General features: G+C 37.0%; 1 protein-coding gene across 4 annotated transcripts in view; it reads left to right on the forward strand.

Annotated features, from left to right (window-relative positions):
• ADK (adenosine kinase) overlaps window positions 1-24,720 on the forward strand; it is a 304,356-nt gene that overhangs the window by 127,131 nt on the left and 152,505 nt on the right. For all 4 annotated transcript variants that reach the window (XM_082311360.1, XM_082311362.1, XM_082311361.1 and 1 more), the window contains 2 exons: window positions 15,369-15,541; window positions 20,985-21,093. In XM_082311360.1, the coding sequence (XP_082167486.1) occupies window positions 15,369-15,541; window positions 20,985-21,093 (282 nt within the window). The remainder of the gene's footprint in view (window positions 1-15,368; window positions 15,542-20,984; window positions 21,094-24,720) is intronic.

Raw genomic sequence — 24,720 nt, forward strand, 5'->3', positions numbered from 1 at the left:
GAATAAAAAGTGGTGATGTTGGATTTAAAATCATATGCATAGGTAGTACTTTCATAACAGTGTCTAGCATTGATCTGATCTGTTCAGTTTCAAATTGCTTTACAGTTACTAATTAGTGTCCTCACAGCCCAGTAATAGAGCGATGTATTTGTATCCTGAGGACTTAGTCCTGAATAGTCATATAATATGTATAACAACTAACAATTTACCAGAATTAAGATAATAAGACCAAATTGTCTTTTAATCCGTATTGGTATAATCCCACTGATATCAGTCAGGTTCCATCAATATAAGTATGAGCAGAAAATTGGCTTTCAGATTAAAAGTATCTGAAACACTTAGGAATTTGTTCTGGAAAATTAAAAATAAGGACTAATGAGTTAAGCTTTTATATTGTTACTTGTTAGCTTTTGTGTCAAGAGAAACGGTGATATACCGATTATAACTGTGTTTTAATATTGATACGTGTCCTTATCTTTCAGTTGATTTATTGACATATTCTCCTCTCAATGAAGTTTACATAGAATCTTTTTTTGTTGTTGCATTAGATATTCTAATATATTAGCATTTTTTCATACATTCGCTGCCTGAAGCATACATTGAGTGCCTGAAGCTAGTTTGCTGCTTCTGTTTTAAGTAGCATTTCTAAATCTTGCATGCTGTATTACAAATACAAATTTGCATTCAATGTCATTTTATCGTCTTGACAGCCTCCTAATCTACTGTGTTCCTCTGCCTCTATAGAGAATAAGTAGATGGAATTACAAGTTGTTATCCATGGGAAATCATGTAATGATGTAATTAACATTAGTAGAACAGCTAACAATAATGACAATATCCAAAAACTCCAGAAAGAATCCTTAAAATTATGCTGCAGTTTTTATCTTCCTGAAAAGGAAAATATCCCAAGATATTTTTAGTTTGAAAACACTTGATTTTAGTTTTCCTTAGATAATAAGTTAAATATATTTATACTTGTGCGCTTTTAATATGATGGATTTTGTGCTGTACAGAAAATGATTATACGAAATGCCAAAGTAATAATATGATAATTTTAGATCCAAATTAATTAGCACATATGCAGTTAGGGTTTCAGATTAAGTACATGCTGTCTAATACATTGGATCTTCAGGGTTCACAGTGAGCATATCCTGCAGCCAGTGCAAGCAAGATACAGGGTTGTTGGCTTGCCTGATGCTGCTGAAAGCAGTAAATGCCCCTGAGCAGAAAACAACAGAGATTGTTGAATTACATTATTGCTTAGACTGTTTTACATCATCTTCTTCTATAAAGCATACATAAAAATATTTCTTTAAAAAGTAAATGGACTATTATATGTGCTCAGATGGAGATATTTTATGACAGTTTTATTATAAAGAGGAGCAGATAATTCTGGATATTTGGAATTGCCCATGAGAGAAAGAATCAGACTTTATAACAATTAATAACGTTACTGTACTCCCAATGCACCAGCTGAAGATTTCTGTCTCATTTAATAGCATTGGCTATGCTCAATGACATGTACAGGCCAAGGGTGTATCACACCAAATTTTGGCCACAAGATTTTTCATTCAATTCTATACTTTTTTTTTTTTTGAACAGTTATTGGTTATGATGCTAGTAGGAGCAAAAAGGTCCCGGAGTATGTTTTGGAAAGCAGTTCCTTCTGGATGTTTCTCTGATTCTTTTTTTTTTCCTTTCTTTAGTGGTAGCTATTCCAACTCTTGCCTTTCAAGATTAAGTTGTGAATTGACATTTCGCCCTTACAGAACAATCTTTATCAATAGCAAGCATTCCAAAATACAGGAAAAAGTAAATGAGAAAATCCTGAATTTGTGAATCTGGGGGATAGAAGATAAGCATAAGCACATTTTCAGACGCTCTTTTTGTCCATCTTTAAAGGATCTTGTTACCAGTAGGACCATAAGACTGAACTGAAATGCCTAAACACTAAATTGTTTTTGTAAGGGTCACTTGTGGTCTCTTAGTGGTTTATGGTATTTGAGTGATTTGACAGGCGATTTACCTGATCTTCAGCAAATCTGAATACACAAGTAAGATGCTTAGGGAGCTGTTCCTGCAACTTGAATATTTTGGGACGATGCCTGTAATGAAAACATATTTTTAAAGTGAAGTTCTATTTATTATTTTTAAAAACAAATCACTATAGTTTGTTATCCTTACAGGAATTCCATTAATAATTTATTCTTGGTTCATGGAAAAAAAGGAAAGACACAATACTCCATATTCTGTTTTATAAATTGTTGGCTTTTCAAAACTTGGCATTTTGTTGCTGCCCATGCTTTAACGCCCTTCGGCTGGGGCTGCACGGCTAGAAGGTGCGTCCCCTGGGTGGTGGATAGGGGATCCCTCTCTGGAGGGTGCACCGGATAAAATTGAAGAAGGTGCCGCGAACCAACGCAGCCTAAGGGAAGGCCACCCTGACAGAAAAACCACTGGCCCTCCAAGTCATGGGGGCTGGGCAGGAGGCCATCTACCTCCTCCCGGAAAAAAAATAAAAAGTTGCAGAAACGACGAGCATCAACTTTCAAAAAAAAAAGAAATGGCGGGGATGGAGAAAATCAGTAATGAAGTGAGGAGGAGGAGATGGAACTGGATCGGTCATGTCCTGAGGAAAAAAACAACAGAAGACTGCGCTGTGGCCCTTGGGTGTCCAGAGGGAAGAAGAAAGTGGGGTCGCCCAAAAACAACCTGGCGTCGGATGGTGGAGGTTGAGAGGAATGGTGCAGGCTGGAACTCTTGGGAAGCAGCACGGCACGCAGCCGCAGACCGATCGAAGTGGAAGAACGATGTTAGCGCCTTGTGTGCCTCCTGGCACTGAGAGAATTCAGATTCAGATTCAGATCATGCTTTAATGCAGATTACTATACTCTTAATTAAGTTAATACTCTTTAAGTGTCTCCTGCACTGGATGTCAATCCTTGACATAGATTATCTTATCTTAACTATTATGGTTTAACAGTGGTCAATACATGCATTGTAGAAGACGATGTTGGGTAGTTTTTTTAAAACATTGAAATAATAAAGCTATACACACATACTTGCAGATATTCCTTTAGGTAAAATAAAACATAAATTACCAAATTAAAAGATAATGTATACAGGGTCATACTAGGTATGGATTTAATTTCATTTGCATCTGCATAAATCATGCACAACTCTATTGAAGTGAATAAATTTACATCAATGTAAAACTGGATTAATTGAGATCACAATTGGGTCTGGGCTTTCCAGCTTCTCAGAGGAAAGTGGAAAAGGAAATTGTTAACTTCAAAATACGCCTCACTCAAAGAATATGAACTGGATCAGGGCTGTACAGCAAAGCATCTTCTCTTTAGTGTTTCGTGTTTGTATTTCTTCTTTCTGTTAATTTTGATCTTAGAGTTTGAAAAAAATATTTCTTGTTGTATAAAAGATAAGATAAAGTTCATCAGGTCTTATCCTGCAATTTATGAAGCCAACAGTGACTTTTTTTTGGAATCAAAACCAGCATTCTAGTAAATGTAAGATTTCCCTTACCTTCCACTGCTGCCAAACTAGATCTGGGAGTTAGTGCTGGGTCTGAGCTGATCATGGGAGTCAAGTGTCGAGTATCTTAGCCACGACTGAATTCAGGAAAAACAAATTTAAGAGCAGTTTGAAGTCCTTTTTCAGAAGTGTACAGGAGTTCGCGACTAAATTATCTGTTCTGTGAAAATTATTTGAACTTACTAGTGTGTTTGAGCTACGTGCCAAAAAATTCAGGTAGTGCCAAGTGCTGCTTTCAACTCCATATAATTATATGTGACTTCTGTCATCCATTTTGTTAAAATTAAAAAGAAGTTAAAATTTGTTACAATCAAATATAAAAATACCATGAAGGAAGGAGTGCATCAGTTTAAAAGTAATCAAAAGCTGTAATAAATAATTGTATTTTGCTAGTTTGTTTGATATCTTGGGAATCAGAATGGAGTAGCTTTACAGTTTATGGCAAACAGAAGCCTTCTTAAATTATTTTGACAAAGCTATTGCTTGTTTCCCACCACAGCAAATCTAAAGGCATTACGGATGAAACTGGCAAGGGGAAAAGTGATTCTTGTGAACTGGAGCAAATACAATACAGTATTTATATGCTTAAGAAATTAAGAAATAGGAAAAATAAGATTGTTGCCATTCAGTTATCGGTGAATAGAATAAAAAAAACATTGCTTTACCTGAGTGGATAATATTGACTACTGTGGAGGAACAGCATACCATCTCTCCCCTAAGTGGTTAGCAAAAGCATCTGACATAGGGGCTTGAAGAAGTTCTCTGCACTGGGCTACAAAATTTCCATCCCAGAAGTCCTGGAGAGGAGAAGGGAGCTGGAGCCTTGCAGTGCGCACAGAGTGAGCCCGCTACAGCACACCTGCGTCCTGCTTATGCACGGCGCAGGTGGCTGGTGTTTGGGTGGGCAGTCCCGGGTGCTCTGACTGCGTCCAGCTTTCCATGGGTGAGCAGGGAGATTCCAGGATATGTGCACAGGGACTGACAACTTTGAGACCTGTTGAACCTCCTCTGCAGATGAGCTGCCCAAATGGAATGTTACATGCGACAGCCATTTGTCCCAGGCTTCTTGATGTCAGTAAGCAAGAAACAATAAGAAATAAGTACTTCTCATGCAGCTAATATTCTGTATTGATTTTATATCTAGTTGGTACTGGAATAACAAGCTGAAAGGTAATTTAGAAATGTGAAAGTATATACTTTATCCAAAGTTTCTTGTTCCTTTCTGAACTGTTAAAGTTAAGGCACCAATGTTTGTACACATCATAATAATGGATTTGTTTCAGTAACAAAACATTGTAATTTTGAGGAATTGAGTACTGTCTATTGGGAGTACTATGGCAATTACTTTTATTATTTTGTGAGACCATGTATGAGTTCTCCTCCAAATCATTGTTTACATGCACACTGTGGATCCAGTATTCCCCTGGAATCTCAGCCTGGTCTGTGTGCCACTCAGTCTTTGGTGGGCATAGAGCATTTCCAACTCCATGTGACTGGAAGTCACATGTGAGGAATCCAGAAGCTTTTCTGAGACTTGCCTTTCCTAAGGCAGTAACTTTTCAGTTGGTTCACATTTTTCTTCCTTAGAAGAGGGATCATTCCTTAAGAATATTGAACGTTGGAGGGGGTGCATTTCCATGTGGAACTGCGGATGGAGTATATGGGATAACACTTAAGAGAGGTCAATCCTGAAATATTAATTCCTAATGGGGTCAACTCAAAGCCTGATATCACCTTTCCAAAATTTTGTCTTGGTCTCAGAGGGCTCCTAGTCTAGTGAGAGAAAACCTTGAAGTTAGAGGAGAGACACCAGATTATTTTTGGGTGTGGTTTTTTGGTTGTTTTGTTTATTGTTGGTTGTTGTGTTTTGGGTTTTTTTTTGGTTTTTTGTTTGTTTGTTTGTTTTTAAAACTTCTGTTCTCCTAATCTTTCCTGGAGAAATTTCTTTATTAACTCTGGAAGAAATAAGCTTCTTATCAGCTTAGGTGGAATGCTCCACCACAATACTATAAGCTTTGCTGTACACAGACAATAAAGTTTAGGCTGAATTTACACTCTTTAAGACTGGGTGGGGTTGTTGTGGGTTTCTTTGAAAAAAGATTGCAATTTAATAGTGATTATCCCATCACTTCTGAACTTGTTGGGAGGTCCTGGAACATTTCCTCCTCAGCACTCCTATCAAAAAACAGTTAAAATTTGGCTAACTACTTAATTTCTACACCAGTGCTGTTAGTGCTAAGTGACAGCTGATTAGTTGCTTTCCTGACTTGATTGTCTGCCTTTGTGGCGTGGTGTGACAGGCTCTTATTTAGGCTCATGTTTACAACCTGTGAGCATGTTTTGTTATCTGTAAGCCATATCTTGACCTTTATGTGAAACCCATCAGTTTCTAGTGGACGATTCTGATTTTTTTTTTTTTTTTTTTATCATGTAGGTTACATATCCCATTCCTTCAGAACAATGAGGGTATTACTGAATAAATGCCATAGTGCTGAAAGTCAACACGCTCTCCAGAAAAGCCCAGGCATCCTCAGTGACATGTCTGGGGAATGTCTCTGTTCCAGCATTTTGTAGATTTTCCCACACAGAGATTATCTACCTTCTCCCTTCTCTGCCCACCCCTCTGTTATGCCTTTGGAGCAGCATCTGGGCATGATACATAATTGTCTTGAGGAGTTTTAGAGTCAATGTCTTCCTACAACTACTAGGTAAACTTTTAAAGTTCAGATACTACTTGGAGTCAGCCAGTGTGGGAATGAGATGTGGAAATCAACCGTTAACTGAATAAAAATAGACGTTATTTAATAGTAACTGAAAATTCTTTGAAATGTACTTCCTGTAGGCACGTTTGCAACTAACCCTCCTTTCTCTTTTGACCAAAAAGATTGGGATTTAGAAATGGAAGGGTGAAGTACACTTCACATTACCCACTACTTGTTGCTGTGGCAACATAGATGCATAATTTTAAAGGCAAGCATTTCTCAGCATTTGGGATAGATAACATTTTGTTTCTTCTTGCTATTTCAGATTGAGAAATAGGATTATGATTCTTCAAGTTCTTATAATTATCCCACGTTCTCTTGAAATATAATGTATGTTTTATGTTAGGTTTGTAAAATGTATAATAATTCATAAATTAGTAAAAAGGGTGATCTCTAATTGCTAGGGAATGCCTCATACATGAAGGGTTCGCTGTTAGAACAAAAATTATAATCTGTGTTACTAGAGCTTTGGTAAATAGTTTAATGCATTGGGAATTCTTGACAACAGATAGATGAAGACCTGCCACTTTAAAAGCTCCCTTGCCTTAACTGCTTTCTAACTCCAGTAGTCAAAAGCTGTTGAGCTTTAAGTGCTCTGTCATATTTGTGAGCTTTTATAGCAAAGAGTAGAGCAGACAGCAGTGATGATGGAAAACGATGGTAGGTAGACTTAAAATACTATAAAGCATAGAGACAATTGTATGTAATGCCTGGAATTGAAACCTTTTTGAATGAAATGATCAGCCATATGTGCTGCCCTTATGGACCCTGTAAGAAGAAGAGAAGAAATGTACCCTATTGCTAACTGTGCATGAAATTGCAGTGTTAGGAGATATTGACCAGATGTTTCAATCTCAACAAATAGCTTGTTATGTGACTGAGTGAAAATCTCTCTGCTGCTTTGATCACATACACCTTAAAGGAAGAAGTAATTTAATAGAGGCTGTCAAAGTTCATCATTGTCAATAAACTTTGACTTGACCTTTGCCATCTGTTTTTGATGCTGTTGCTGATAGAAGATGATAGGCAGCTGTTTACAGTTTGTGCTTTATGAATTCTGTGCTGCCAGACAATGAAAGAAGTCTCTTCACTTGTGGATTTTTTGCTGTCATTCTGAGTGTGGGTGTATTCATTGAGACTGCACATCATCTAGCAGGGGAGTGAGAGTGACATATGCATACATTTTGAAAAGGAAGATTTGTTTTAAGGTTATAGATATGCAAAATCGTATGTGAAATATCCTAAAATGTCACTTTGCAACAATATCAACTTCACTTATAGGTTAGTACTTAAATACATATACAGTGTTTTACACTGGAGAATTTCAAGGCATTTTAAAAATGTTTATCAGTCTTCCCTATATTTCCATCTTTACAAGTAGAATAGGCTGAGGCATGGTTAACAAAAGTGTACGGTTGCCCAGTGAGTCTGTCTTACTGTACCCAAGTATGATGTTCAATTTTCGTGTTGTTAATATGCCTCTATTAACAGCTTAACACCACAGCTTTTAGCCATGGAGTAACAAGACTTTTTTTTTGTTGTACTTTATTTGCCACTTTGCCATGTTTCTCTCACAGTGTTCAACGAGGAAGTTAGTATCTTTGAGTTCTTTTACTGATAAAGGTACTCTTAAACCTTTACCTCATACATAGCTTTGTAATGTTAGCAAATTTCTTAAACAGTTTTATACAGTGAAACAGCTGCAGAAGAGTCCCAAGTAAACCTGGAATTCTTACTGTTGTGACACCCTTCACGTAAGTGTCATCTGAGCGATGAAGAACTGGCATGACCAGCCCAGTTTTGTAGGTATATCATCTTTTACCTGGTTTTGAGAACGGACTGCATTAATGTTGTGGAAAGTGAAAGGGAGTGACACAACAGATCAAATGACAAGGAGGTGGTTGATGTCTCAGGTTCTGTGCTTCAAATGGGGAAGGGTCACAAGGCCAGCTGCGGTCTCAATTATGTGCCTTGTAAGGTCTTGCAGGAGACATTCTGCCTTTGGCCTCAGGTAACGTATATTGAACTTCAGAAGAGAGGCTGCAGCATTTCAGGTGTTTGAGGCAGAACTGTAGCATTATAAATCCAGGATAAGAGGGTGATGGAGTAAGGAATATTGGAATTAGGTGCCTAGGCTGGCCAATAACTCAGGGGCAGGATAAAAGAGAGACCTAGCTTTTGGCCACATTGAAACTTTGGAATATGGCTACTACATGTTTAATTACAGAAAATAAGCTTGTATTTCCTTGTACAGCAAGAAGCTTACAAACTAGACTAAAAATAAAACAGTTGGACAAGCAGATGAAGAGCAAGAGGGAAAGAACAAGAAATGGAATACAAAAGAATAGCATCACTGAAAATAGTTATTTGTATTATAGATTTTGTTAAGAGGCAGTTTGTTAGCTTTGTGTTTTTAAATGTAGAAGTGAATGAAGTACTGCTCCTGAATGATTAACGTTTTGATAGACATCTTAATTTGAAAAGCTATAGCAAAACACAACTTGTGGTGCCACACTAAAACTAATAGATATTCCTGTGCAGAGATTTGGATAGTACGTGTTGAACCAAATCCTGGTAAGATGTAGATATTGGTCATAGTGCAAGGCTTTAGCTAGTCTTTTCCTGTAAAAAATACTATCAGTTTTATCTCATTTGACTGGAAGTTGCTTGAGGGTGTTGTCATGCATTTTAACAATATCACTTCCTTATGCAAGATTTGGCAGCTTCAGCTAATGGTGGAAGAATTACTGTACAGGACATGGGGCTCCTTTTTGCAAGCCTGCTTTTGTAAAGATAAGCTTATTTTTTCCTTTTCCATTTTTTTCTTATATGGCCATTATGTGATAATAGCTGTTGCAATCTTTAAATGTTGATCAATGAAAAAAAAAGGAAAAAAGATTGCAAAGGTGCTGGAACAAAACTGTAGTATCACATCTGTTTTCCAGGGTCTTGATGCTGTATTCTCATAACAATGATTCTTGAGTAGGTATACACTGGGCCTGCTTGGGATGGAGCTGATTTTCTTCATAGCAGCCCGTATGGTGCTGTGTTTTAAGTTTGTCACCAAAACAGTGTTGTTTAACACAGCAGTGTTTTAGCTGTTGCTGAGCAGTGCTTGCACAGCATCAAGGCCTTCTCTGTTTTCTCAGTCTGCTGCCCCAGCAAGTAGGCTGCGGGGTGGGAAAGAGGTAGGGAGGGGACACAGCCAGGACAGCTGACCCCAGCTGACCAAAGAGATATTCTAGGCCATATGGAATATAGTCAGCAATAAAACTGTTGAGGGCAGGGAGGGAGGGGGAGTTTTTCCAAGGTAGCCATTGCTTGGAGACTGGGCATCGGTCTGCTGGTGGGAGGTGGTGAATGATTGCCTTTGCATCATTTCATCTTGAACCATGCATTTTTTTTTCCTCAGCACTGCACTTCCAATCTCTTCCCCATCCCCCCAGGAGGGAGGATTGAGAGAGCAACTGGGTGGGGGCTTAGCTGCTGGTTGGGGTTAACCCACCACGGTAGGGATTTTAAATTATATAGTATGTGTAATGTAACAGAGTATTGCATTCCAGTTGTGCTTGAGATGTATCACGTTGTTCGCAAGAAATAAGTGAGCTCACTTGGAACAGTGACACTGATGTATTTTTTTAGGATTGTTTTGCATGTTGTCAGGTTTTTCTGGTTTTAAGATATATATATATATTTTATATATATATATAAAATGATTTTTTTTTTGATCCCACTTTTTCTCATTTTCTCTGGTTTTCTAAGATGAGATGTGATTTATTTTCTTTCAGCATCTAAACTATTCTTAAAAATATTTGTAAGAGCTTTTTAATGGCCTGTGTATATAATTGGTGATGGGAAGTGTCCTAGGGGTACAACAGACTGGTGAAACCTTCTGAAAAGTGTACGGAGTCATTCTAAAATTCAGAATATAAGAATAAGAGATACTCCAAGTAGCGCTGTATAAAAAGAAGCCATTTCTGTTCTGATTTACGAAAAAGAATGCTCCATGAGTAGTTGCTAACATTGTTTACTTTAGATTTTAGTAAGCATATTAAGTCTTAGCTAATTTTAGGTCTTTGGAGTCCTCTCCTGTGTGCGCTGCAATTTAAAATAAGATCAGATTTGACAGATCATGCAGAGAAGAGTCCAGCTTCAAATAACGCACTTCAGATGCACTTCAGATGTCTGTATTCAGTGTTAATGAGTTTTGAAGATCCTTCACTGTGAAGGGGCATAATGCTTCCTGTTGTGTTGTCAGTTCCTAGGCATTTAGGATTCAAGTCTACAGCTGAAAACTCCTATGTGCAGAAGTTATGTCAGTCTAAGCAAAGCTTCGTATGCTTTGGCATTGTTAGTTTAAGACGACTGACAGATGTGGAAATGCACTACTGGCTGCAGCTTTAAAAAAGAATTCAGGAGCTAAGGAGTTCAGATAGAGAACAACATGGGACTGATAGCAAGTGTCTTCGTCAGCCTCCTTGTTCTGATTATCAACGTTGTGCAGTTTGCAGTGGTACTTACAGCAATGCATAGAGTCGGAGTAAAATGAAATAATTTTGGAAGGATCTTTGCTTTAGTCAGAGGGCTATAAAGCTGTCTTAAGCTTCATCCGTATGATGTTTCTTTTTGAGTCTTACAGGATTGTGTGCTGAGACCCAGTAGTAACAGACTCTCCTTTTGCAGGGGAAATATCTTTGCAACTGGAGGTAGTGAGGTAAATTAGATCAAGTATTTAGTTCTGCTGCTTTTTGCCTTTCAAGTAGAGGTCCTCCTCTACAGTGAACTTTGCAGGAACAGGAAAGAAAAGCTTTGAATACAGATCAAGTGTTGTGATATGGGATACTGGACTCTGCTCCTGTGGCAGAAGCATGGCATTCTCAAGCTAAATAGGATAAGCTTGGGAAATACAAATCAAAGAACTCGGTTTTCTCCCTTTCTTTCTTCAATTCTTTAAGACCACTGATTTTCTTTCATATAGTATGAAGGGACATTTTTCTATTTTTTGGGTGTAAGGGACCATTCAGGTAACTATCTCATCTTTAATATCGTTCTCGAAAGACAGCATTGAGTAGGCAATCAAAGTCAAGTGCCTCCTAGTGTTGGAAGAAGGGCTTCTAGAATTGCTTCTGTAACCCAGAGGAAAGGTTGTTTCCAAAGCCGTTTTCTAATCAGACAAAAGTGGGAGATAGGTGTACCACATCTTCGAGTCTGAGGATGTGAAAGTTAACTCCATAGTTAACTCCAGGCAGTCTCACAAAGTCACAGTTGAGTCTTCAGAAGTTTTACTTGTTACCAAGTTTTCTTGGCATCTCAACATCTTGCAAGAAAAGACGATGCTGTTCTCTGCAATTGCCACCCACTCCCTGGAACGCAAAGGTTCTTACACTTTTCTGGTAGCTAAAGCATGCCAAAGAGTTCACCCTGTTAACTCTGATCATGAAAAACCACTTGAACAGATACTCCTATTACTGTGAGCCCAAGTTAGCCTCAGGAAAATAAGGAGAGAAGCGTTCTGTCACTCTCTAGTGTATCCTTGAGCGGCCAGGGTGCTGGCCTCTTTTGGAAGTGCTGGCTTCAGTATTTGATCATGAGGAATAATATGCCTGTAGGGATAGGGTGATCTGATATTAGATGATGCTTCTTTTGAAATCAGCCTAATTTTAAGATAGAGTTATGCTAAAGGCAGGAAATAATTTTTTTTTTTTAAATGTTAATATTTGCTTTTAGTTTACCAGGGTGCATACAAACAAAAATGTAAGGAAAATGTTAAATCTATTTAACTCAAGAGAACAGCTGAAAGGTGTTCTGTTTCCCATGTTCCTTCCTCTGTAATGGATGCTTATCCTAACTCAAAAGGTCAGGGCCTGTCCTTGTGTGTACCTGATGTCCAAGCTGTGTTGACAGAAGAAAACTTTAGGATGGAGAAACACATTAGATTTCATAAACCACTCTAGATTTTGAGTTTCCTTTGTGGTATCCCCCTCCTGAGGCTGTCTTGTTCCTATGATAAGTTCCTACTTTTGACACTTCTGTCTTTGGGCCATTAACAGCCTCAGATTCCCTTGGGTGATGGTGAGGATTCATGGTGTGGCCAGGTGCCAACCTCTCCTGACCAGACTGTCAATATAGTTAGTTAATAGCTGCCTCACTGCCTAGCCAAACCCTAGATAATTAACTCATTATGCTAGTGCCTGCTGAGCTGGGTCATTTTCCATTGCTGTCTAAAGTCGTTTTCATTCAATTAAATCTTGTATTCCACATAAATCTATAAAAAGAATTTGCAGTTTATATAACCATATACCTGGCATTAATGTGTGTGGTTTCTTATTGGCCTTCGGTTGATATTAGATATATCACTGTTTCATGGTGGTAAATGTCTTGTGATGACTGACCCTCATTCCCATTTAGAGTGTTTTAGCCAAAATGTTGCTAATAAGAACAATAACAATGGTGAAGTAGCGCATAGAAGCCTGTTTTTTCCATAAAATTAAACTCCAGTCCAGGGTCAAATTTTTTTAAAAGTGCTCCAGAGTCTACCGTGAAGATGTTATTTTTATCTCCTGGTTTTTTTACACATATGCAAAAACTGCCTGCTGGGACTCATTCCCTAGGTGCAACTTCAATGGTGTACCACAGAGATATTTCTATAGTTCAGTTTAATCAAGTTTGTAATGTGACGTCTGATTTTTGCCTTTACTAATCTTTAGCCTTTTAGCTGAGGTAAAGCAGGAACAGATTGGAGGAGTTCTGCAACTAGCAAGACCTCACCACCATTATTGTGGGAATATGTGGAGATCATTCCAAGAAGCTGGAAGTATTTGTAACGGGAGATCTGTGATGAAAGGATCTTTCCAGAAACACTGCTGAACTACTTTTCCATCTTCCTCAGTGTTGGTTAACATCACTCAGATGTTCAAATAAATATCTATATAGTGGGAATATTCCCCCACCATATAATACCTGTGTTTCAAGTAACCATGAGTATGAGCAGAACCACTGCTTATGGAAGAACTGGTCTGCACAGTATACAGAGGTTCATATCAAGAAATCCTAGAGTGTGACTTCTGATACTCAAGAATAACTTCACTTACATTTAAAATAAGAATTGTGACAGTTATATATGGCATGTATCACATCTGAATTCAAATTGAGCTGCTGCCAATAGCCAAAACCGTGATACTTGAACAGAAATTCTTTTTTCAGAGATGTATATGAAATATTACTTACTACTGCTCCGAATGTTGTCAGACTTTTATATAAAAAGGATGGAAAAGTTATGTCATTTGATAAAATGTTGTAAGCCTAAGGTGCAGTTTGAAGTCTTATGCGTTTTGAAGAATTGTTGGGGTTTGATGCTTTGATAAATACTGTTCATAGTGATCTCTATTAATTCTTGTTATTTGTGAGAGTAAGGCATGCTTTTCAACAAGGGACACAAAGCTTCAAGTACTTCTGTTCCTATTGGTGTGGAATTCCATATTTGCTTACAGTAGGTCACAACATCTCTGGTCTTGCTAAGTAATCTGTTCTACTTAAACATACCTCCAAATATAAAAGACATCCTAAATGAACACTGTGCAAATGTGTATTATGTATGTGCAAATGTATGTAAAATACAAGGATATCATAGATAATTTTCCTGTTGGGGGTTTTCTTAATTTATATTAATTTAGAGTGATATGGAATAGATTAGCAGAGCATATGTAGTGTGCATTTCATGAATGAGAGATTGAATGCTGCCACCATCTGACGACACAATCTTTTTTTGTCCTTACACTTTATATATATTAAATTGCTGCAGGAAGGAGGCCTTGCAACTTTTGTCCACCTTTGCCTCATTAATGAAGACTTTCACATAACTAAAGATTTTTTTTTTCTTTTTTTTTTTTTTTTTTTTTCCTATCTACCCTGGAGCTGGAAGTAATAAAGATGTGACTAAGCATGTATTAGCAGCTCAGTTACTTGACCTTTCTACAACCCACAGCTACCACTAATGCTGCTTTGTAATGGAGACATTATCGTTTATTTAAATCTTGATTAGGAAACAATTACAAATAGGGTTTTAGTATAGCAGTAAATTGATGTAGCCTTTAATTCATACTATAGATTGAGTGGATAAGCTTTCTGACTGTAATTAGAGTGAATTATAATGACTTCAGTTGGTTGACTCACCACTAGCAGTGTAGGGCCTATGATTGTTTCTTCACATTTATTTTTTTAATTCACTCTTGATTTTACTTTGCTGCTAAATGCTATTTTTTAACTTAGTACAAAATGGAGTTACATTTACAGTTGAATGATACATATTTTGTATTAATAAAAGACGAGCTTTATAAAATAACCTGGCACCTTAGCAACGCTGTGCAGCTATGCTCTTTCTTTACAATTCAAGTGACAGAACTGCTCTTAATAAAGTTGGAGATAGATATTTTCATGCGTGGTTTAACAATGTAAATAGGGAACATTTCCTTTTTTGCATATAATTAAATAGTAGACACGGTTATTTTCAGTACCATTTAGTTTTCGTATATATTGTGAATGTTGCACAATGTTTCTTCTTAGCTTTTTCAAATGTATTGTTTTCCTTATGTGTGCTCTGTCTGGTTTTTGTGGGTTTTTTTGTTTGTTTGTTTCTTGCTTCTTTTGTCTTTTCTTTTCTACAGATTTTCTTTAAAGATACCATACGTTGCTCAATTCAATATAAGTGTGGGGCATCTCCTTTGAGCAAAGGAACTTCTTTTGAAATACCTTGTAAAAACATACTAATCTACTTTATTTGATAGTGAAGTAGGTGTATTTAAGTTTTACATTGGTTATTAAACACTCAGTGGGATCATTAAGGGTAAATTTTTTATTCTTTGCTGACCTTCCCTCCATTGATGTACCAGATGTTTTTTACTTCAGGCATGGAAGTGTTCTGTATGTCACAGTGCTCTGTAGGCACAGAATTAAATATGGCAAGTGAAGAGAAAAAAATGGCAAAAAATAATATATCAAGCATGCTAACTTTTTATTTGGTTTTTTTTGTTTGTTTTTTGTTTTCCTGTTAATCTGCAGTGGATGATTCAGAGCCCTTACAAAGCTGCAACTTTCTTTGGGTGCATTGGCAAAGATAAATTTGGAGAGATCTTAAAGAAGAAGGCTGAGGAAGCTCATGTGGATGCCCATTACTATGAGCAGAGTGAAGAACCAACAGGAACCTGTGCTGCCTGCATCACTAGCGATAACAGGTCAGGGGCCTTTGATATTTCCTAAGATATAAATGCAATCATCATAGTGTGTGGAGCCTAGTTTGTTTGGAATATTTGGCCTTGAAAAATTGTGATTTGAATGATAACAGAAGTATTCTCACTGGTTTGAGACAACACAGGACTGCCTGTCTCATAGCTTGGGGCTGGGTGGTATTAATATACTTTTAGAGAACGGCAGTTGTATTATGGCAGAAAAGTGTGAGATGATAATATACTACTACTTTCTGAACTTTATAGCTTCCAGTTGCTCTGGAGAGAGAAAATATGTGGGAGAGAAAAGTTGGTTAACAAGTATGTTCATGCAGCCTATGTGAAAGCTGACTGGCATGTAAGGCATATACTTGATTGGCAAGTGAGGAATATACTTCAGGTGATAATGTGATAACCCTTTAGAAAGGGTTAATTTGATTTTATACAAGAGGAAGGAAAAAGCAGGGTTTTTTTGTTGTTGCAGTTGTTGAGAAGTTAATCTAATAACTGATTCTGTATGTCTACATCTTAACAATTTCTTCTGAATTTTTTCTTTCATGTTTTCATTTGCTACTTTTTTTAGATGGTCTTTGCTGTATAAAAAAATCACTTCTCCAGAACTCTATGATATGTTCAACCTTTCTTATATTTGTAAACTATGAACAATGGTCTCTGTGGTATTTTGTATGGTTTCAGAGCATTCCATAAGTAAGAACCCGTTTATAGAGTGATTTATTTTGGATATTGTAATAAAGTAAGAAACCCAAGAATTTCAGAAAGAGATAATGAAGACAATAGGGATTTATCTTGAGCTGTCCCTTTGCTTTCTTCTTTCTCTCTCCATCAACAACACTAGAACTTATGTACTACTTCTTTGCTGATTACCTCCTAGCAATTTTTTTTAAGATTTCAAAACCAGCCAGTCAGGTCTGCCTTAATCTTGCGATGTTACCAGCACACACCAACCCTCCCTGATTTCTGTTAATATCTAAATTTTCTGATACTAGATATTGAAACAATAATGAAAATGGTATCAGTTACCCTGAAGAATATTTTCTTTTTGGCTCTGAATAAGAGCAAAATATCTGTCATTATCCTTTTTGGTTTCCCTCTGTGGCTTTCAGTGCCATTGGTCCTGAGGAACTGCTCTTTCCCTTTCAAAGCAGTATCAGGAGTTAGTAGAAGTTACTAAGGTAAGGTAGCAGTCTGCTAATGAAAATCTCCACCAAACTTCCTGAGAAGTTGGTGAATGTTTTGGGTAGAATTAGAAAAGGCAATAGGCAGCAACATGAACTGAACTGAGAGTCATGGGAGGGAGATTTTTCCATATAATATGTAGAACCCTGGAAAAAATTTAGTTGGAGCAGACATCTGTTCCAAGCCCCTGCAGAATGCAGGGCCAACTTCGAAGTTAGATCATGTTTTTCAGGGCCATGTCCAGCTGGGTTTTGAATATCTCCAAGGATGGAGGTTGCACAACCTCTCTGGGCAACCTGTTCTAGTGTTTGACCACTCTTCATGGGAGAAATTCTTTTGAAGATACCCAGTTGGAATTTTCCTTCTTCCAGCTTGTGTCTGTTCTTTCTTGTGTCCAAGAATAGTCTGGCTCCGTCTTCTCTGTAAACTTTCATTAGTTATGGTAGGAAGGTGTTCCCTTAAGTACCTCTTCTTAAGGCTCAGCCAAGCCTTTCTTCATTTGTTAAGTGTTCCAGCGCCCTCGATGGCCCGCTACTGGACTCCCTCCATTATGTCAGTGTCTTCCTTGTAATGGAAAGCTTAAAACTGGACACGGAACTCCAGATGCGGTCTGGAGACCAGAACAGAGGTTTTCCTCTGTTCTGAATATATAACTTCTTTTGTCCTGCTGGCTGCATGCTTGCTCATATAGACCAGAACGTAATTAACCTCTGTGCGGGTGCAGTGCTGACTCGTGTTCCAAGCCTGGTCCACCAGCACCTCCAGGTCCTTTTCTGCAAAGCTGTGTTGTATCCTGTCAACATTCAGCCTATATTCCATCCTAGTTGCGTGACTTTGCATTTGCCTTAAAGTTTTCTGTCAGCCCAGTTCTCCAGGCTTTTGAGGATCCACTGAATGACAGACAGCTCTGTCCTCGAGCTTATCAACCTGTCCCTCCCAATTTAATGTCATACATAATGTCTTACTCTCAGGAATGAATGTATGTACTCAGTGGAGGAAGGAAGTTCATTCATCTTCATCTGGAGTTTTGACATTAATTATATCTACAGACTTCCCCCTTCATCTCCAGGATCCACATTCAGGTTTTCAAAGAGAAGACGAGCAATAAAGATGTTTCTGCTCTGTGATTCTCTCTCTCTTCAGTCACATAGTGTCTGTGTACGCATCCTGTAGCAATCACCATTTTCTAGATGACATGATGGGAAACTGAAGTCAAGACTGTCAATAGACATACATCATGAATTCAGGAAAAATATGTGCATCTTTTGCCATGCATCTCAATGGAATTTAAAAGTTTAGGTAAATTTATTCATAAAAATGTCTGCAAGTACTTCTGTAACTTATTAAGCAGTGTTTTTGGATTGCTAACACTTTTCTCTCTTAGTATCAAATGTTTGCTCAAGTACTAGAGACAGTGGCTTCATGTCAATGGCTGTTTTAGAACATGCTTGAGAGTGTGCAGGAAGTACAAGAGATTTATTTCCCTCCTCAGGAGACAGAAAAAAATGGCTGATGGTTGTTGCTAAAGGCTTTATTGTGCAACCCCCCCTCTTCTAGTGAGAGCAAATTTATTCTCAATCTTTAATTACCCTCTGATTGTTTCTTGGTTTTCAGCATTTTCTGTATTTGTAAGAATCGCTTCAACCTGGCCCCAGTTGATAACTCTTATTTAGTGATTAATCTCTTGTCCCAATTGAGGTATGTGCTGACTTCCTTCTTCCGGTAATTCAGCTTTCTTGTCTCTTTTGGAGGAGCTGGCTAATAGCGCTTCTGGTTTTCTTAGTAAGTGGCTGTGTACATTTATGTTCCAGATGCCTTGGTGTGAATGTTTCTTGTTTCTGCGAAGTCTGTCTAGCTTTTTGCAGGAAAGGGTTCTGAGCTAATTCCCGATTACCACTCTGAATTCTCTCGCTTAGCAATACTAATACACTTTGTTTTCTCAGAGCTTTTCAAGAACATCCTAACACATGATTAAACTCTAAAGCATTACCTACGCTCCATCATAATCTGTGACTGATTTGTGCGTTCTGCTCAGAAATACCCACATGCAGATCCTCCATTAAGGTGTTTGATTTGAAGCACTGTGGCTGTCTCCAATTACCATATTTCACTGAAAAAACATCTGCCTTCTCTGTGTCCCACATGTTGAACTTAGTGCTGTTAGACTTACAGTTTTAATTTGGAAAAGCTTGGTGCTTTGTCTTCAGCGTAACAATCTTTTATTATGCATCATGTGCAGAGCATCTCTACAGTTGGATGTAGCCACAGAGAGCTAGGTTTACAGTTTCAGGGGCATGTGGTAAGTGAAAGGAAACATATAGAGAGTTTTTGCTTAGTTTTCTGGAACGTAATTGCTTTTCACTTAGCAACATACGTAGACAGCAAGATTTTTCCAGCTAGGTCCTTGATGGATATTTAGGGTTTGCCAAAACTGAAAGATTTAATTTTCTTTTTAAATTTTGTTTACAGAAAATTACCACAGTTGTGCACATGTCTTTCTTGAATTTATTTGGTTCTCCTGGGGATTTCTTGTCATTGAAATGATAATATTCATCAAGAATGAAACTTCTCGCCCTGTTACTTGTACTGCTACAGAGGCTTGGTCTAAGTTGTTTGTTTGTGTGTTTTAATTTTCCCAATTCACATTAGTTCTCATTGCCTTTAGGTTTTAGAATTAAAGAGATAAGCCCCAAGAATATTCCTGGGATGAAATGACACAGAACTGTGCTATGTATTTTGATATATTCAGAAAAAGTTAGTGTAACTTTTTGTTTTAATTTTTATATACTCGATCTGTTTAACTTACAGGGATTGTCAATGATGAGTGCTTTGGGAAGTTCACAGGAAGACTTGATTGCTGTCTTCCTAAGAGATGCTTTTGGGCTTTTGTTAGTTTTTTATTGAATAGGATAAAGAGAAATGGTGATAGTGGAAAGATGCTCTTTTGAGGTGGAGTAAATTTTCAAGAATTCCTAGTTTATTTGCCTCCTAACACCTGTACGTGGTACTTAGTCTGGAGGCAGAAGCATAACTCGGTAGAAGCAGGCTAGCAATTCACTCCGACCCATTGTCTCTGGATTGTAGTAGCATTTATGTGGAAAAGGTTGATACATACAACATCAGTCGTATGCATGTTGGAGAAGGCAGAAGTTTTCAATAGCCATATATTGTATGTGTAATTACACATTATTTATCTGGCTAATGTACTTAAATATCACAAAACAGTGATGTGTTAATGTTAAAAGTGCATCTTATGACTATTAAATCTTGAAAATTAAATTTAAAACTCTGTATGCCAGCATGGAAATGTCTGTTTCCCCACCTCCACTTCTCTAAATATTGGATGTTATTAAACATTCTCATAATAAAATTGCACAGAAAGATTTGGTTGTGGTAGCCAGAGTGGAGAGCGAGTGCATAACTATCTTTTTATGACCTGTTTTTTGGAGTACATCTGTAAGTTTTGTGTGTTTCATAAGGCTGAATTGAATGTCTGAAGAGGAGGATGTAAAATAGAATGTACCTTGCATGTAACAAAGTAAATATGATACAAGTATTTTTGTTCTTGCTAATAGAAGTTGTGTCCCATGGCTTGTGTTATAACTTGTTGGGAAAGAATGAAGTACAAATGAGTTTTTAGTAGTTTTCCAGTAACGCACAGCTAAGCCAAAGTTTTTTTTTTTTTTTAACAGTTCATCATCTAACAGTAGCAACATGACCCTTTTTCATTTGCTAAAGGAAAATATGAACCTAACGGGGGCAAAAAACCCAGACAAACCCCTTTTTAAATAACTATTCTTTGGAAAATGATAAAAGCGAGACATACATATCCATCAAACTGGAGTAGCTACTTTCCTTTAGATGTTAGGTACTAGAAGAGTTTTAATGCAAATCTACAGATGCTATACTGTGCAGAGGGAGTTGATCACAAAATGCAACAAAGGTTGATTCTAAGCAAATGAAGGCACGTGAACAGTATAATAGTCATAGGTTACGTAAACTATGTAGCTGGACTTAGAATACATTATTTAATATGTGGTTTAAATTGAAATTTTATTTAAATATATGATTTAAAATATATTATTTAAATTTTATGAAATGGTCAAATAAAGTATGTGTTCTATGGTGCTCTCTGTTAATTGCTTTTATGTTCTTTAAGATCTTTGATTATCTTTGAGAAATTTTGTTCTTTGGGACAAATTTGCAGTAGTGTTAGTTAAAGAGGATCTAATACCTGTTTTTTAATCACTTTCAGATCTCTTGTAGCTAACCTCGCTGCTGCTAATTGCTATAAGAAGGAAAAGCATCTTGATCTGGAGAAGAACTGGAAGTTGGTGGAAAAGGCCAAAGTTTATTATATAGCAGTAAGTTCAGCTTCTTTCAAATTGCTAAAATTTTTTTTACAACATTGTGAGGTTTAAGCAATGAGCATGTCTGTTGCATATGGTTTAGGATGATTTTGTAGGAATACAATGAAAGAAAATGACTGCTTCAATTTCAGCATAGTTTGATTTGTTCCAATTTAAATGTACAAATGTAGAAGTATGTTTTAGTTGTGTGCTTTCTTAAATTAGTGAGGAAAAAATCGTAAGAATTAAACATATTTTCAGAGCTTTTGTAGTAGTGCATCAAATTTACATTTCACATTTTCTAGTAAATTGTTGTGAAGGATGCACAAATTATGTAGAAAAACACTATTAGCATAATTATTCACTGCAAACAGTTTGAGCTTATTTGTGTGAACAATCTTAATTGCTGTTTATTCCATAGTAATTACTACGGCACCTTATAACTCAATATTTCAGAACCAATGATTGTGACAAATCTCTTGAATGTGGGCGGTGGGGCAAACTGATTTTAATGATGAAATCTTACTTCTGGAATAAAGGGGTTTTGAGTGTGGGGCATTAGTAGATTCACAATTAGTATTCTTTTTCTACCATCCAGAATGAATCAAGCGAGATTAGTGTATTTGTGTAGATTACATCTTGCCTAAATAGAAGTGGTGAATTTGTTTTCATCTTGCGCTCAAGTTGATATGACTGATCAAAATTAGCAAACATAAAAAATCTATGACAGATTAAAACCTCATAACATGCATGTAATATATGGATTCTGTATGACAGCTGCTTCCATTCCACTACCTGAGCTATGTGGGAACAGCTGGTAAGAAGTGTAAAAAATTGATTATCCAGGAGGAACAAGTTCATTGAAAATACAGTTATTTCTTTTAGCTAGTGTTAATGTCTCCTACAGCCTGTTAGTGTGCACTGCTGTAGGCTTTACATGGTTGTTATTGATTCTTGTGTATGGCCAAGACTGCCCCTTTATAACTGTCAAAAAATACTTTTAACCTTCTCAGTATACAAAGAAAATACATCCCACTACTATGACCATATGTTTGTGCCGCGGTTAAAAAAATACATAAGTGCGTTGTCTACTCATTTTTTTATTTCTGTTTTTCAAGTGTTTTGAGTTTTTTATTTCCCAGTAATTATACCTCAGTCTGTTCCAAATGCCATGCTTAGGAATTAATGCTATTGGCTAAAAAAATACTGAAAGGCTGAGTATAGTTTAAATAAAGAAGAAGAATGACAAATGTTACCGAAAGCTATACTAAGGGGTTTTTTTTGTTTGTGTGGTTGTTTTGTTTTGTTTTGTTTCATTTTTTTTTTAATTTTTCCATGCTTATATATAATTACCAATGAAGCTTCCAATATACAATTTAGAATAATTAAACTTAGTAGAAATGCTTCAGGAAAAGTGGGAAACATATATGAGGTGAAAAACAGGTTTGGGTTTTTACAGATATAGCCTTCATCTTATTGTAGCTCTGAAGCCACTCTTCTGTGTTCAGTCAGTTTGATCACTTAAATTTTGACTAGGTGATTCACTACATGTATTTTTTATATTAAAAACTGTTCTTCAGATGCCAGTTCTACGACACCTAAGCTTTGACTAAGAGACAGAGAATTACTGTACTAAACTGAAAATAAAACCCAAGATGCGCATATGTTAATGGATAAATAAATAACACTGAAGTGCTAATAAATTGTGTTAGATATTTGCAAAATGGAATTCAGATTAGGGAAACATCTGACTGCAGGAGGAGGTCTGTTGGGTAAAGAACCTGGTTCACACCTGTAGCAAAGCACTCAAGGATGGGTTCATCTAAGAGATTTCTGGGGCAGTGTTATCGCTTCAGATTACAGATTGCATGTGTAACTTTACTTAAGGAAAGGAGACAATGTGTAGAACCGTACAGGTTCTCTCATGCTACAGTGCATTCGTGCCCTTCTCTTTCATTTAGCTTCTTTACTTGCAGATTTGTAGCGGTTCACCAGATTAAACAAAACCATGTACTGAACAATTACCACTCCTGAGGTATAGGGTAGCTCTCAGAGTCATTAATTTGTCTGCTGTTGTCTGCCTGCACTTTGGTCTTGTTACCTTCCTTGGCTTTGCACCGTGCATTTGTTGCTTTTAATTTCCTTCTTTCTATCCAACTGTCACCTATTTCTTGGATTGCGTTAGAAGGTATGTTAGTGACAGATACTTATTCTGGAAATCCATGTCCCGAGATTATCAAACAATCTATTTTCTTGGCAGAGTAGGGCAGTTGTTGCTTTAGGACAGGTCTGTGATATCCTGTGGTCATCTGTATATGCTTCCTAGAATAGATAATATGCTTTTCAATGCAGCATTCAGCAGAATGGCCCTCTGATGAAACCTAGCTCTGAAATCTAATCAATTCACTGAGGGAGGAGTAGGTACAAAGGAAAAGATAGTGAAGCCATGACAGAACCCTTAAAGACAACTTCTGTTACCATGAATGAACACAATACCTTCATTTTAGCCATCTGGTAATCAGATCTGGCAGACAAATTGGAGAAAGACTAGCAAAGAATAGGACCCTGTAAATCACAGATAGAAGCAAAATACAGAGGCTGCCCCAGCTTTCCCAAAGATGGTAAACTTTGAAGGTGTATTTTAATCCGTTAAAATTACTCTACTTTGTATCATTTAAGATAGATTACATGTACTGTCAAACTCTATGCAATTTCTTTCCCTTCTCCAGATATAATTCATATACTTGCAGTAATTTCTGCCATTGACATCATATCTTCCAGTCTGTCATATTCATTTCGCTGTGGATCAGCTAGCTGTGCTGCTGGTGTCTGATTAGAATTCACTGTGAGGGATTTATTTGGTTCCTGCTGGGGCTAGAAAATGTCTCTTCCTCAGACATTTCCCTTCTTTCAGAATAAGTTGAGAGTTATGATAACGCTAAACATTGTCATTCTGTCTCTGAAATTGTGAATGGGACACAACCTGACATGAAAATAATCTTAAGTTGTGTTTTGTGTGTGTGGTTTTTCTCATTTTTTTCTTTTTTCTTTCTTTCTGTGAATCTATGCTTTCTGTCAGGACTTGCATTTTAGAATTCTTATGTGTTAGAATTGCTTCTTACAAACTTGGGTGATAAAACTCCATATTTGGGCACCTTGTTTGTCTTATTTTCAGAAGCATTTAATAAACAGATGGTAGTACTGCATTTATGTAGGCATCTCTAAGAATTCTATAACATGTATTGGGTTGTGGTGGTTTTGTGTTTTGTTTGTATTTTTTTTAAGATCATCAATGTCTTTAGTACCAACTGAAATCTATGGGAGTTGCTGGTGCTCAGTTTCTTTGACATTGCACGCAAACATTTTAACATTTTCAATGCAACTTGCAGTATATAGCTATTAATTTTCATATCTTACGAAAGCCTAGAATGCAAAGATATTTTTATTGTCAATGTTTGTGGTTAAAAAAATAATCTGCTGATAACAGTTACTTAGGAGAGCGGAAAAACTGAGGAGAATTTTGGTTGTCATTTGACTCCAATTAGCACCTCTATGTTACTGTATGTGAGTAAGGAATTTTGTACTTGTCCTTTCATAATGGGAAGAAAATGGAAAAGGAGAAAATGCTTTCCTTCATTAAAA

Source organism: Platalea leucorodia (assembly GCF_965183815.1).
Source record: "Platalea leucorodia genome assembly, chromosome: 4".
Taxonomy (NCBI): Eukaryota; Metazoa; Chordata; class Aves; order Pelecaniformes; family Threskiornithidae; genus Platalea; species Platalea leucorodia.